At 35.0% G+C, this 16,827-nt stretch overlaps 1 protein-coding gene across 12 annotated transcripts in view; it reads left to right on the top strand.

Moving 5' to 3' along the window:
- ZMYND11 (zinc finger MYND-type containing 11) overlaps positions 1–16,827 on the top strand; it is a 127,882-nt gene that overhangs the window by 42,172 nt on the left and 68,883 nt on the right. For all 12 annotated transcript variants that reach the window (XM_081227750.1, XM_081227759.1, XM_081227756.1 and 9 more), the window contains exon 2: positions 9,516–9,650. In XM_081227750.1, the coding sequence (XP_081083876.1) occupies positions 9,535–9,650 (116 nt within the window). In that variant the 5' untranslated portion in view covers positions 9,516–9,534. The remainder of the gene's footprint in view (positions 1–9,515; positions 9,651–16,827) is intronic.

The following is a 16,827-nucleotide window of genomic DNA, read 5'->3' as shown; positions in this document are numbered from 1 at the left end:
GAAATAGATGAATGCAGTATTATAGTTGGAGACTTTTCACCCCCCTGTCAGAAATGGACAAATCCAGCAGGCAGAAGATCAGTAAGGACATAGTTGAATTCTTCACAACAATATCAGTGAATTGGATGTAATTGATACCTATAAACTGTTTCATTTTATGACATCAGAATACACATTCTTTTCAAGTTCACATGGAACATTCACAAAGATAGACCACATTCTGGTCTACCTTAATTAATTAAAAAAAATGGAAATCATTGCAATGTCTGCTTTTAGCCCACAATGGAATTAAACCAGAAATCAAAAACAGAAAGATAGCTCAAAACCCTAAAATACTTGGAAATTAAAGAACACACAGGTCAGAGAAGACATCTCAAGAGAAAGTTTTTAAAGTTTTGAACTAAATGAGAATGAAAATACATCTTATCACAATGTGGGATGCAGTGAAAATAGTGCTTTGAGAGAAATGTCTGTAATAGAAAAGAAGAAAGATCTAAAATCCGCAATCTAAGCTTCTACCTTGGAAAGCAAGAAAAAGAAGATGAAATTAATTCAAAGTAAGCAGAAGAAAAGAAATAAGAATTAGAACAGAAATCAATGAAATTTTAGGTAGGAAATCAATAGAAAAAAATCAAAACAAAAGCTAGTTTTTTTTGTTTTTTGTTTTTTTTCCGGTACACAGGCCTCTCACTGTTGTGGCCTCTCCCGTTGCGGAGCACAGGCTCCGGACCTGCAGGCTCAGCGGTCATGGCTCACGGGCCCATCTGCTCTGCAGCATGTGGGATCCTCCCGGACCGGGGAACAAACCCGTGTCCCCTGCATCGGCAGGCGGACTCTCAACCACTGTGCCACCAGGGAAGCCCCCTAAAGCTAGTTTTTTGAAAAGATCAATAAAATCAGAAGTTACTAGATAGGTTAACAAAAAAAAAAAAGAGAAGACACAAATTACTAATATCAGAAATAAAAGAGGGGCAATCACTACTGCTTCTGGATCATGAAAAGATAATAAATAAAGGGATATTATGAATAACTGTGGTGAAAAATTTGATAATTGGATAACCTAGGTAAAATAGACCAATCCCTTGAAAGGCCAGATCTGCTAAAACTCACACAAAAAGAAGTGGACAGTCTGAGTAGGCCTATATCTTTTAAAGAGATTGAATCAGTAATTAATAACCTTCAAACACAGAAAGAACCATGCCCATATGTATTCACTGGCGAATTCTACCGAACATTTATGGATGAAATTATACCTATTCTCTGCAATCTCTTCTAGAAGGTAGAAGCAGAGATAATACTTGCTAACTCATTCTTTGAGGACAGTATTACCCTAATATCCAAATCAGACAAAGATAGTACAAGAAGAAAAAAAACCCCAACAAGACTACCATAGGCCAATCTCTCTCATGAACATAAATGTAAAAATCTTCAACAAACTATTAGCAAATTGAATCCAATATTGTATAAAAAGCGTTATATACCACGACTAAGTGGGGTTTATCCCAGGTGTGAAAGGCTGCTTCAGCATTTGAAAGTCAGCGTAATCTATCACATCAACAGGCTAAAGAAGAAAAATCATGTGATTACTTCAATAGATGCAGAAAAGCATTTGACAAAATTCAACACCCATTCATAATTAAAACTTGTAGCAAACTAGGAATAGAGAGGAATTTCCTCAACTTGATAAAGACTATCTACAAAATCCCTACATTAACACCATACTTAACAGTAAGAAACTCGCAGGTTTCTCACTAAGATTAAGAACAGTGTCCCGTCGCCATTCATTTTTTTTTTTTTTTTCTTTTTGCGGTATGCGGGCCTCTCACTGCTGTGGCCTCTCCCGTTGCGGAGCACAGGCTCCGGATGCGCAGGCCCAGTGGCCATGGCTCACGGGCCCAGCCGCTCCGCGGCACATGGGATCCTCCCAGACCGGGGCACGAACCCGTATCCCCTGCATCGGCAGGCGGACTCTCAACCACTGCGCCACCAGGGAGGCCCCGCCATTCATTTTTAACATTGTTCGGAATTCCTAGCTAATGCAATGAGAGAAGACAAGGAAATAAAAGTATACAGATTTGGAGTGAAGAAATAAAGCCGCCTCTGTTTGCGGATGACATGATTGTCTATGAATAAAATACAAAAGAAGTGACAAAAAACTCTTGGAAATAATAAGCAATTATAGCAAGATTGTAGGATACAAAGTTAATATACAAAAGTCTTATCACTTTCCTATATACCAGCAATGAACAAGTTGAATTTGAAATTAAAAACACATTACCATTTACATTAGAATCCCCCAAATGAAATACTTAGGTATAAATCTAACAAAAATATTATTACAAGATTTATTTGAGGAAAACAAGATTCTGATGAACAAAATCAAAGAACTAAATAAGTGGAAAGATAACTCTTGTGCATGAATAGGAAGACTAATATTGTCAAGGTGTCAGTTCTTCCCAACTTGATGTATAGATTCAGTGCTATCCCAGTCAAAATCTCAGGAAATAATTTTGTGGGTATTGATGAACTGATTCTAAAGTTTGTATGGAGAGGCAAAAGACCCAGATAGCCAGCTCAGTATTGAAGGAGAGGAACAAAATCAGGGCCTGATACTACCCAACTTCAAGACTTGTTATAAAGCTATAGTAATTAAAAGTGTGGTATTGGTGAAGTAACAGCCAAATAGATCAATGGAACAGAATAGAGAGCCCAGAAATAGACCTACATTAATATAGTCAGCTGATTTTTGACAAAGGAGCAAAGGCAGTGCAACGAAGCAAAGTCTTTTCATCAAATGCTGCTGGAGCAACTGGACATCCACACACATACAAAAATGAACCTAAGCACAAACCTTATGTCCTTCACCAAAATTAGCTCAAAATCAGTCATAGATCTACATGTAAAATGCAAAACTATAAAACTCCTAGAAGATAACAGGAGAAAACCTAGATGACCTTGGATATGGTGATGACTTTTTAGATAAAACACCAAGACACGACCCATGAAAGAAATAATTGATAAGGTGGACTTCATTAAAATTAAAAACCTTTGCCCTGTGGAAGACAGTGTCAGGAGAATGAGAAGACAAGCCATAGACTGGTAGAAATATATAAAGAAATCTTAAAACTCAACATTAAGAAAATGAACAAGCTGATTAAAAAATGAGCAAAAGAATTGAACTGATACCTCTCCAAGATGATATACAGATGGAAGGTAAGCACATGAAAAGATGTTCAACATCATATGTCATTAGAGAATTGGAAATTAAAGCAACATTGATTTACCACTGTATCTATTAAAATGGCTAAAATCCAAAACACTGACAACACCGATCACTGATGAGGATGTGGAGCAGTAGGAACACTTATTCATTGCTGGTGGGAATGTAAAATGGTACAGCCACTTTGGAAGACAGTTTGTCAATTTCTTACAAAACGAAATATACTGTTAGTGTACAATTCAGCGGTCATACTCCTTGGTATTTACCCAAAAGAGCTGAAAACGTACTTACACACAGAAACCTATACAAGGGTGTTTATAGCAGCTTTATTCATAATTGTAAAAATACGGAAGCCACCAAGATGTCCTTCAAGTTGACTGCATAAATAAACTGAGGGGCATCTAGACAGTGGAACATTATTCAACACTAAAAAGAAATGAGCTATCAAGCTATGAAAAGGCATGGAGGAACCTTAAATCCATTTTACTAGGTTAAAGAAGCCAGTTTGAAAAGGCTATATATCCCATATGGTTCCAACTATATGACATTCTGGAAAAGGTAAAACAGCAGAGAAGTAAGATTAATGGTTGCTAGGGACTGTGGGGAGAGGGAAGGATGACTAGATGGAGCACAGAGAAGTTTTAGGACAGAGGAACTATTTTGTATAGCATTTTAATGTCTTTATGCATATGTGAAAACCTATAGAATGTACACCACCAGCAGTTAACTATGGACTTTGGGTAATAACGGTGTGTCACTGTAGGTTCGTTGATTTTAAGACATGTGCCCACTGGTTTGGGATGTTGATAATCAGGGAGGCTGTGGGAGTGTGGGGATATGGGATTCTTTGTATTTCCTGCTGAATTTTGCTGTAAACCTAAAACTGCTCTAAAAAAATAAAGCTTATTAATGTTAATACCTTAGAAAAGTTATTCCCAGATAACAGTACTGATAAACCTAGTGGCAGGGCAGGAATAAAGATGCAGATGTAGAGAACGGACTTGAGGACACAGGGAGGAAAGGGGAAGCTGGGACGAAGTGAGAGAGTGGCATGGACATATATACACTACCAAATGTAAAATAGATAGCCTGTGGGAAGCAGCCGCATAGCACAGGGAGATCAGCTCTGTGCTTTGCGACCACATAGAGGGGTGAGAAAGGGAGGGTGGGAGGGAGGCTCAAGAGGGAGGGGATATAGGGATATATGTGTACATAAAGCTGATTCACTTTGTTGTACAGCAGAAACTAACAGAACATTGTAAAGCAATTATACTCCAATAAAGATACATAAAAAATTATTCCCAGATGGATTAAGAAGTCAATATTTTAAAAAAATTGTATAAAAGAGGAAAATACAATTGAATTTTTTTCAGACATGAGTGTGGAAGGACTTCTAATCATTAAAGGTGACCATAAGGGAAATACATAGCTAGATTTCAACATTATAATTTCATTTGATGTTTACTAAAAGACAGACAAAAGTATTTTGTGAATAACTTTAACATGTAAATGGGAAAATAGCATGAATAGACTATCAATAAAAAGTAACTTCAAATTGCTAGTAGAGTTTGGGAAAATTTTAACCTGAACTAAGTCACAAAGAAATGCACATTATACAATGAGATTAATTTTTAAATTTTATGCAATATTTGATGTAAATACTTAAAAATATTTATATATTTATGTTAGATGACATAAAAATAAAACAAAAACTTGCACCCCTCCACCAGAAGTAAAAATCAGAACATATTTGATGCTGTGTATTCTCCCAGTGTGTTCCTCCTCAATGCAGCCTCTTTTTCCTGCCCCCCTCAACTATTCTCTTGTTGTCCTATCATGTTTATCATTTCCTTGCAATAAAAAGTTTCCCCATATATGTATGTGTCACCAAAAATTCCTTGTTTAATTTTACTTATTTATAAGTTTTTCCTGATTTGCTTTCTCTTTTATCTTCTTTTCCCCCATTTGTAGCATTTGTATGATAGGAAACAAGGTACTTACATAGATGGAAGGGATTGAATTAAATTGGATTTGTAGGGATAGAGAGTACCAGTATTGCCTGGAGGCTTGCCAAAGTTACTTGGACCATCTTACACCCGTCAGAATAACTAGTGTCAAAAAACTACAAAATTATAACTGCTGATGAGAATGTGGAGAAATTGGAACCCTTGTGCACTATTGGTGGGTATATGAAATGATGCAGCTGCTATGGAAAACAGTATGGTAGTTCCTCAAAAAATTAAAAATAGAATTGCCATATGATGCAGCAATTCCACTTCTGGGTATTTGCCCAAGAGAATTGAAATATTTGTATACGCATGTTCATAGCAGCATTATTCACGATAGCTAAAACGTGTCCATCCACAGATGAATGGATAAGGAAAATGTGGTATATACATGCAATGGAATATTATTCATTCTTAAAAAGGAAGAAAATTCTGCAGTACGCTACAGTATGGGTGGATCTCACGGACACTATGCTCAGTGAAATAAGCCAGTCACAGATGGACAAATCCTGTGTGATTCCTCTTCTTTGAGGTACTTAGAGTCATCACAGTCATAAAAACAGAAAGTAGAATCATGGGTGCCAGGGGCTGGGGTGGGTAATGGGCAGTTAGTGTTTAATGGGTATAGGATTTCAGTTTACAAGATTAAATGAGTTGTGGGGATGGATGGTGGTGATGGCTGCACAGCAATGTGGATGTAATTGATACCACTGAACTGTACAGTTAAGAATGGTTAAGATGGTACATTTCGTGTGTATTTTACCACAATAAACGAAATTGGTAAGTTTACTGGGAAGTTTTTTTTGTTTTTTAAACTATAGAACTCTTGAGAATCACTGCGAGTCTGTCATATTCCTCAGATGTGCTGGAGCTAAAAAAAAAAAAGAAAAGAAAAGATTGAGGACTATATTGTATATCTCTACAAGTTTTCTGATCTTTCTTTTTGGTGTCTTAATCTTTGATATAAATGGACTTTATTGTTTATATAACTGGAAAAGTTTAATTTTATAAGTCCATATCAAAAGTTTATCATGTTCATAACTGCTGTGCACCTTGGAAGACAGATGAAAAATAAGACATGTCTTTTCCTTACTTGAATTAATAAATTCTTTTTAGGAATTTTAAATTATTTATACAAGGCAATACATTTGTAAGAGATGAATAAACAAATTACAATTAGAATACACAAGAGAATTGCGTTTGATTCTTGCGAAAGCGTTGGTCAGGAACATTTGCATCGTTGTAAGTCCTAGAAAGAGCAGGGAATTTTTAGTAATTAGTAAAGGGGCAGGGAGAACATTCTAGACAGAGAGAACTGCTTAAACAAAGGGATAGAGTTATGAAGTTTGGGGACACATTTAGAAATTTTGAGTAGTTCAGTTTAGTAGAAATATAATATACATTCAGGTACAATAGACTAAAGTTTGGTTTGGCCAAAATAAATTAAAGGCCTTATATGATAAACTGTAGGTGCCTAGAATATAAGAAACTAATTTTCTAAGGTTTTCTTTTTATTGACAAACACCTAAGTTACTATCCTTATATCTAGCCACATTATTAATCATATTTACTAGCTAATGGAAAGATTTTTGTTTACCTTATTATTATATTCCCAGAGCACAGAATGCCTAACATGTAACAAGCATGCCTGAAATGAATGATTTTAGATTTCATAAGAAAGGAGAATTTCAGTGATTGTACTTTAAAGAGATCTTGTCCTAATTAGTCAGGTTGTTTTTGGTACTTTTATAACATGCCTCCAAGCTTCACTGTATTCACCTGACTTGCGTTTGCATCTTTGCAGTGTTCTCCTTGGGTTCCTGTAACTATGAGCATGTTCTTTATGGTGTACCTTCATTACCAGGCATATCTACGTGTGTGACTCGGTGTAGGTAGACGTCAAAAGTCTTTGGCTTTAACTTTACATCTGTTTTCCTGAAGTGTAGCATTGCTTAATTCTTTAATCTTGAGTTTAATCATTTCTAGGAATTAAGTGACATCACTTTTAGAATTTCTGCTACTCGTCTACTATATTCTTCTGGTTGTTATGTAAATAGTTATATTTGCTATTTATTTTAGTATTTGTAAATGTTAGCTTTGCCATTATATATCTTTTGTATTTCTGAATAAACTATTCTTAACTTTATCTATATGTATTTTGAAAACATAAGTTGAGTTATATATATGTCAACTGTACCTGTTTGTATTCTAGTGTTTGTTCCAAGGATTGTAATACGCATCCTCGATTTAACATAGTTCCTCTTGAATTAGTATAATAAATACCATTTCACATAAAACGTAAGAATTTGCAATGATATAATTACTTACTACCCCTTCCCCTCCTTTGTGCTATTGGGTTGTCATCTATATTTTACTTCTACATATGTTATAAACCTAATGATACCTAACAATTATTTTTGTTTGCTTTAAACAGCCAATTATCTTTTCAAGAAATTAAGAAATTTTATATTTTCCCACATATTTACCATCTTGTAGTGTTACTTTTTGTCTGAATTCTCACAGCATATATTTTGTACCATTTATGTCATATATGACATTACAGTTAGTAGTTCCATGTATATGTCAAATTGCCTTTGCCAGTTTTATGTTATTTTCTGTCAAGGACTAGAGTTTATACATTTTAAAATACTTCATTGTGTTTAGCTATTGCCTTACACAAAATAGGCAACATTTTTTTTAAATGTGTAAGAATGACTGAAATTTTGTTCTTTTATCTGAATATTTGTATAATCTGACAAGTTGTATTTTTGCAGTTCACCATTAGATGTCACTTTCTAACATTTTATATTCTTACCAATAAATTCCATAGCATATTGCTTATCAGATTTGGAAAGTTGACACTCCTATACAAGTGCACTTAAACTGAGAAGTTTCTGTACACTTTAAAGTGGTTACTTTCTAGAACAGACATTCAGAAATAATAATTATAATTTTAAAAATCTCTTAATTTTATATTGAAGTCTATACTGAACCAACAAATTTTCCTTAAATTTTCTTTAAAACTTGAATGCTGCTGTTGTTTTTGATTCTTAATTGATCTTGTAATTCTGAAAAGCACTTTCTTATTTCAGGAGCCTAACTGATCCTAGACTCACCAGAAGAGAGTCTCTAGTTAAGCTTTAATGACAACTGCTGCTTTTATTTGGGTTTTGTGGAGAAAGAGGGAGAACTGACTTAGCTGTGAAAAGAAATGTAGAGGTGGAGAAAAAGATTCATGAGGCTCTCCTGGCCAGTCATGGAATACAATGAAGTGCTAAGAATGAATTTTCCTTTCTTATTCTCTCCTCTTAAAAGATAGGAAAGGTCAGGTCAAGGAGATTTCAGCCATCCCCAAAACTTTGATGTTTACCTATGCCTAAGGGCCTCAACATCATAACCTGTATGATTTAGGGGTCAGGTGTCTCGGTGCCTAACAGATTCCTCTGTGCCCAGTGGAGAGTCCAGGCATGTGGCCTCTTCTTACAGTACCATCTCTCATCAGACATTTAGGCTGCAACTCCCGTTTTTTCCCCCAGTCTTGCCAGAACACAGCTGGTGGCCATTTTCCTCAGTCTATTCAGAATATTGAAATTTGAATAAATTAGCAGTGTTGTTTCCTAATAACATAATGAATGACCAACACCTCATCCAAGCATCTGAACATTTCTAATTATGTGGGTCCATCCATGTCATCCTCTGGTATACCAAACCCCAGCCTTTCACACCTCAGCCAGAAACAACTATTCTATATTTTCTGTTTATGGTTTTATTTTTTTTAAAAAGGAATGTTGTTTTCATTATCAGTATGTCTATATTGAATTAAAATATTTAAGCCATGAGTATAATAAACTAAAGTACTTCTAATTTGGACATTTAATTTCCATTTTGCATTGATCTGTCAAATTACACACAATGTAATATCAAAAATGAAATTTTATATAGTAACACTTTTGCTTTTTAATAAATTTTAAATGTATATTTCTTTGACATTGGTATAAGATGGCCACTCATTCTTCTTAAGATGGCCACTCATTCTTCTTAAGTTGGCCACTCATTCTCATTCTTAAAGTTAAAAGGAAGACCTTTTTTTTACTGTTGGTCTTGTAGTGTCATTCTTTGTGAAGTAATGAAGTGAAAAGTTTTATGGAGTAATTGGTGATGTGGATGGTAGAAAATAAAATAAAAAGTTGGCCATACTATATATTGAGTTGCTGAGAGTGTTACTTATATTGATGATAATCCATTTTGTAATCCGTGCTTTTCCCTTATGTTTTTGTATATTGCTACAGCTGAAGGAGTAAACAGGTCATGGCACGCTTAACAAAAAGACGGCAGGCGGACACAAAAGCTATCCAGCATCTTTGGGCAGCCATTGAGATTATACGGAATCAGAAGCAAATTGCCAACATTGACCGTATTACAAAGTAAGTAATTTTAAACAAAAAAAGTCTATGTAAAATTTTATATAAGACTTTGGGAGAAAAGGTCCAAAGATTATTTATTTATTTATTATGCTAATTAACATATATTACAAAGTACTAGATACTTTGCCTTACAGGAGTATAAAGTTGTTAGGGAAATAAATACTGAAACATACACAAGCAACTTGTGTTTAGAGGTTGTATAAATGAATATTCGATAAGGAAAGTATCAATGTGTACTATTTCCAATAGTACACTAATAGATTTTTAGTTCTCAAAATTTTTTAGCTCTTGAAAACAAGTCCTTATTTAAGTCTTTTATTAGAAAGGCTTTTAGTTAATCACTTGCTTTTATGTAAGCTATCTAAAAGTCTACTGTTCATTACTCATTTTAATGTATGAATAATATATGCTACCATATAGCTTGGTGTAGGTATAGTAACATCTTACTAGTTTGTAGCACACTAACCAAGAATTTTTAACAATTTCATTTTATATTTTAGAAGTTAGAGTAAATACATCTTCAGTTGACAGAAGAAAGTTCTTCTTTATTTTCCAATGCTGTTTATCTTGGCAGTCCAAGATTCAGAGTAGAAAAAAATCAGACTATTGTATGAATACCCTATTTACATGTTATGTAGTAATTATAAGGGAGTCTTCAAATAGAACTTGATTTTGTTGTGTTTGGTATTTTTAAAGGAATAAAGTTAAATTAATCTTTTAAAAATATTTGAATGATATTTTTTCGTAATTTAAATGGAATTTCTTTATACTTATTCTCCAACACATTCTTTAGATGCTACCTATAAAAATGGAAAACAGATGATTTACGAAAGCCCATTTAATTAAGTGCTTATTTTTGTCGTTATTAATAAGTAACAAAGTTAAGTATCATATTTTTGTCACTTAGCCATATTCTAGTGAAGAAGATTATAAAGATTACTTAAGAGGGAAGGGACATGAGAAAGAAAGATGATGCTGTATATTGCTTTAACTCTATATTTAACCCTTTGAATATTTTAAAGTTGCCCATGTGCAACTCCTAGCTCCTATAGGTGAATAGAAGGGAAAAAAATAGGTAACAGCTATGTGGAAAATAAGAATAAAATAAATAGTACATAATAATTAAATTACTTTTAATATTGGTGATATTGGAATAAAAGTTTTTTATAATAACCTCAAAGAAAAATAAGCCTTAAGTATTTTCCTGTGGTTGGGATTTTTTTAAAACCCATAGTTTATATATATCAAAAATTACTTACAGAAGAATGTAGAAAAAAAGATACTGTTCTTTGGATAAATTAAAGTCATTTAATCTTGACTGAGCTATTTCAACTTTACAGGCTATTACTTCTTATTAATCCATGGCATCTTTCTCTGAAAGCTCTAGGGACATTCTCTAGGAAGCTGTGGGAATCTACAGGTGACATGTATAGAGTTTGGCTGACAAGGTTGTTGATGTGGGTGTCAGAGTAGTCTTTGGATGACCGTAACGTGTGTACATGTGTATATACATGTTAAATTGTGAGCGATGCAGAGGCTGTTGACAGCACTGCACACCTTTTCTCGTTGTGCACAATGGATTGTCCATAAACATTCTCTCTCCTCCTTTCCTCATCAGTACAACCTTAAGGGTGCCAAGGCTTATTTACCTTCCTGTCCTAAGGTCCATCCATAGATCTTAAGATAGATATGAATAAATTCATTTACCTGCCAAATAGTCATTGTTTCATCAGTCTTATCTAAAGATGAAAAAAACACTGAGAAAATCAGAGGGTAAGTGTTTGGGTGGTTCCCAGTGTTTCTTCTGCCTCATCTCATCTGAGAGTATGTCATATTCCTTTTTATTACGGGAGTGCATTTAGAGCATCTTGTACTTCTTTCATAACACTAGTCACATGTGTAATTATTTCCCTGTCAGACCGTGAGCCCCGGGAAGGAGCTGTCTAGATAATTGCCTAGCCCAGTGCCTTGGCTTCTCAGCAGTGTTAATTTCCTTGCTCGTAACCCTTGCCAAGGTAAGTTAGGAAGAAGAATTGGACCATGACAGGAAGTCAGATCTTTTGCTTTAAAGCCTAATAATCTTATTCTGTATTCTAAATAGGTAAATACTTTTCAAGCTTTAGATTAATTTTAAATCAAGGTGCTCTGCTTAGTTACAACTAAGTCTGAACATAGAGGTGTCTTTAATCTTTATCCAAATATCTTAAGTTACTGAAGGCTTTAGTAGAGTTGATGTGAAGAATGTATATGTAGTAATTAAGTTTCATTCTATATTTGACTGGTGAGTGACTCCATAAAAATACAAACTGTACAGCTTCAGTCATGCATTAAGTTTTGGGCTTTGGGGTCATGGCTCTTTATATTTTGAAGGCTAACACATCCTAAACACCGTAGTTGACCTCTGTATAGTGTTTTAGTTCTGCTTGTTTTTATTTGAAATGTCTTTTAAGTCACTTTTAATCTATAGGTTTCTCATTCATCTTTTTTTGTTGTTTTCCTTTGCAGTTTATTTATCTAAGGACCTGGTTCATTTGCTCTGTTGTTTCCTATAGCCTGCCTTCACTGGTTTCATCCCTGTGGTGTACTTTAACCTGCTGCTCATTCCTTTGCATCTCATGGAAATTAATAGTTGATCCTAAGGCTTGGGGGTGGGGGTGAGACTTCTTCATAGGTGGTGATGTGTTCTGCCCTCAGGAGGCCATAATGTATTTCATCTGGTAAGGTTAGTACTAAGCCTGGTATGCAGTGGCTAGATCCAATAATTCATTAAGGATTGCAAAATAGTGATAATCTAGTTTTATTTTTTCCTTTTTAACTGGAATAATTCTATAAGGACATAAACTTCCCATCATGTAGTATATGGTTACCATGTGGTATTGTTCATATCAGAAAGGTAGAATAACTGATTCTTTTATTTACCAGTTTTCACAATAGCATCCTCTAATGGCAACCCATTAGGTTTTTTTTTTTTTGTCATTTGGAATTCATGTGTTTCAATCCATTTGATATATATCAGTCTGTTTCTGATATAATCCCTATTGATGCTTAACTTTTCCCTTCTTTGACAATTTGGAGCCTCTTCACGTTGGCCCCTGAAGTTCCTCTCTGCTTTCTGACACGACAGAATTTTTTCAGGCTCATCTAGGATACACCGTACTCCGGTCCTGGAACCACTGATTTCTCTAAGGGTCTCTGGTTTCTTACAGTTAGAAATTATGTTTCAAGAGCAATTTTTGGCCTTCATTGTGCTCATTGCTGCCAGGTTGGTCTCTCTGTCTAGGCCTTTTAGTGGATGAGTTAGGAAATACATATAATTGTAAAAGAAAAAAACTGCATCATGAATTCATACTGATACTTTCCCCTTGAATTTATGGCTACTGGTTCTTACTGAGCTATCTAAAATCTTTATCTCCTTTCTTACACAGTAAGAGTCATGATTCTTTAGGACATCGTGGATAATAACATTTTAGAATATCATGTAGTTACTCAGTTGTTTCATCCAACACTGCATCCCGAGCTGTCTGAGAATAATAGCATCAACACTTAACTAATAATACATTTCATGGAAACCATATAAGTTGTCTTACCCATCTTTAAACAGTTGTACTAATTCTAAACTGTCACAGAAAATAGCAATTACGTATTATACTTTCTTCCTTACAACTGCCATTTAGTCTTACTTCTCCAAATAAGTGTGTATTTCATGCTCACCACTGATATCTAAAGTTCATTCTCTAGTACATTCTTTAAAAAAGTTTTTCGCTTCCCCACCCCCGCAGTTTTATTGAGATACAGTTGACATATAACACTGTATTAGTTCAAGGTGTACAACATAATGATTTGATACATGTTTATATTGTGAAATGATTACCACAGTAAATACAGTTAACATCCATCACCTCTCCTAGTTATGAAATTATTTTTCTTGTGAAGAGAACTTTTTATACTCTCTTAACAATTATGTATTGTTAACCATGCCATACATTACACACCGAGAACTTATTTATCTTATAACTGGAAGTTTGTACCTTTTGTCCACCTTCACTCATTTTGCCCACCCCCAGCCCCTGCCTCTGGCAACCACCAATCTGTTCTCTGTATCCATGAGTTTAGTTTTTTAAGAATCCACATATACGTGAGGTCATATAGTATTTATCTTTCTCTGTCTGACTTATTTCACGTAGCATAATGCCTTTAAGATTGATCCACGTTGTCACAAAGTGATGGGGGATTTCCTTCTTTTTTTATGGCTGAATGATATTCCACTGTACATGTATACCATATTTTCTCTATCCATTTGTCTGTGGATGGACACTTTGGTTGTTTCCATGTCTTGGCTGTTGTAAATAGTGCTGCTATGAACATGAGGGTGCAGATATCTTTTTAAGATAGTGATTTCATTTTCTTTGGATAAGTACTCAGGAGTGGAATTGCTGGATCATACGGTAGTTCTATTTTTAATTTTCTGAGGAAGCTTCATAGTTTTACATAGTGGCAGCTCCATCTAGTAGATTCATAATCAAGACTTCCTGGGGACAAATATTTGAGTTCTTGCATGTTATAATAACAGTTGGTCTGCAGCCTTTTTACTTGAAAGTGAATTTGGTTGGATATAAAATCCTTAGCTTTTATTTTCTTTCTCTGAGGTTCTTATATATGTTATCTATTTTGGCTTAAAGCATTACCATCAAAAAATCTGTTGACAAGTTGATTTTCTTTCTGTTGTGACTTTGTCCTTTTGCCTAGATTCACAAAGATTTTTTTTTCTTTGAAGTCTAGGAACTTGACTGTGTCTCAGTGTTGGTCACTCTGGGTTGTTTTGTTGGGTATACAGTGTCCCTTTAATATGTTTTTTTGAAATATTGAAAATTTTACTTTAAAAATGATAACAGTTTGACCCTTGAGCAACATGGGTTGAGCCACACAGGTCCACTTATATGCGTATTTCTTTCAATAAATACACACCACAGTACTACGTGATTCATGGTTGGCTGAATCCAGATGTGGAACCGCAGATACAGAGGGCTGACTGTAAAGGGAGACGGAGATTTTTGACTGCATTGGGGGTGAGGTGGACTCTAACCCCTGTGTTGTTCAAGGGTCAATTGTATATATATCATCCATAGACTTTTATTATCTTGTTTAGTTGTCATTTATTGGGGCCTTCTCTTATTCTGTGTTGGTTTCTTTTCCTATCTTCTATATTTGTAATTTTCAGTTTGGGCAGTTATGAATAAAGCTACTGTATATTTTTGTTTTTAACCTTTTCTTTCTTTACAACTTCTACTTATGACTTTTTCTGCTATGTACTCACTCTTGTGTACCTTCTACTTCGGACTTTTTACTTCTGAAGTGAATTTTTTCATTTACTTCGCATGTTTAAGTCATTTCTGAGTTTTTCTAATTCTGATTTATATCTTTCCTATATCTTAACATCATCTTCTTAATGTCTTTTCATGTGTTTTAAAATAGTAGTTACAGTTTTCATCTGTGTTATAGGCACATCTCTCAGGCGTGCTTTCATTTTAAGGATGTCCTGCTTCTTCAACCACAGTCCTTTCATGTGAAATCAAGCTTCCAGAACTTGTATCAGGGAAAGGTGGTTGAGAATAGTTTTTCTAGATATGGCTCTAAAGCATCTTCTTATGTCATTTTTATGAAGAGCTAACAATATGGCCTCATATTTACCATGATTTCCTGCTTCTTCTGTATCTTCTTCCAGAATCGCAATTTCTTTTGTACCCATTGTCCTTACATTGGAGATCTTTATGACCAGACTTCAGTAGTGTTTGGTACTTTTATTACTAGCAATTCCTCTACACTGTGGAGCTCTGTACTGAAAGGGAGGTTTGGATTATTAATTTTGAGTGTTCATAGTTCTCACTATGTTCTAGCCCCTTAAGGCTTTACCGTGAATTCACAAATTACCATCAGTTACCTGCAAATGGAAGTGTGTAAAACCCTACCCAGTTTCAACTGCTGTTCTCGAATTGGCCCACTTTGCTTTTCAATGACTGCCTGTTGGTTGTTTTATCCTCCTATACTCACTTCCATTAGGTGGTGTGTTGTGTCCCTTGCTTTCTCCTGCACAGGTGTCAGTACCAATTGCGATTGCAGCTCTTGGAGATTTGTCCTCACCTACTAAGACTTTGGGATTCATGGGGATTCTCATCACTTAATTTTGTTGTTTATGTTGTCCAGGGGTTGGGTTGTTTGTTTGCTTTTGCTAACTCTTCTAGTAACTTTATGTAGAGGGTTTGGGAGACACTAAAAACCATGTTACTTCCTTCTACCATCTTCCCAGCTCACAGCAGTCTTGCTGTTTTTCTCAAAAAAAAAAAAAAAAAAAAAGTTGTTAAAAGTACTGTGGGGCTTCCCTGGTGGCGCAGTGGTTGAGAGTCTGCCTGCTGATGCAGGGGACACAGGTTCGTGCCCAGGTCCGGGAAGATCCCACATGCCACGGAGCGGCTGGATCTGTGAGCCATGGCTGCTGAGCCTGTGCGTCCGGAGCCTGTGCTCCGCAATGGGAGAGGTCACAACAGTGAGAGGCCCACGTACCGCATAAAAAAAAAAAAAAAAAAAAAAAAAAAAGTACTGTGTATTTTCTGAAGTCCTAAAGCAGAGCTAAAAGTGGTAAAAATTCCTTCTAGCAGAGGCAAATTCAAGGAACATTTTTCATTTTTGTATGTAACACTAGACATATCAGAATCTACAGCAGTATCATCTTCAAAGGATCATTAAAATATTAAATTTGTGTTGAAATTTAAAAGGAAATTTCATGAGTAGAAGCTTCAGGTCCTCCAAGTTAATCGAACAATTAGGGACTAATAACAATTTCTCTAACAAAATAGGATAATTTTTCTGTGTTACAAATGTTTCTTCCACCTAATATGATGACGTCTAACTTTCAGGGTTCATAGCAGTAGCCTCCTATTAGTTGTCAGTACACCTCCCTTGGAAAGAGTCCTGAGTCTTTTTTTACCACTTTCTTTTACTTTTCTTTTTTTTTTAAACCTGCTAGTTTTTTGTTCAAAAAGGAGTAGAAAGGTGCTATAAATTAGAGAATCACTGTTGAGATTTATTGAATATTTCAAATATTTAAAAAACATCACTAAGAAACTTCTTTGACAAGTTCTGTTATTTGGGGATGTGTTTTTTTCTTTTTCTTGCGGTACGC

Source organism: Mesoplodon bidens, assembly GCF_964165515.1.
Source record: "Mesoplodon bidens genome assembly, chromosome: 3".
In the NCBI taxonomy this organism is placed as follows: Eukaryota; Metazoa; Chordata; class Mammalia; order Artiodactyla; family Ziphiidae; genus Mesoplodon; species Mesoplodon bidens.
This window is presented reverse-complemented; position numbering and strand designations above follow the sequence as displayed.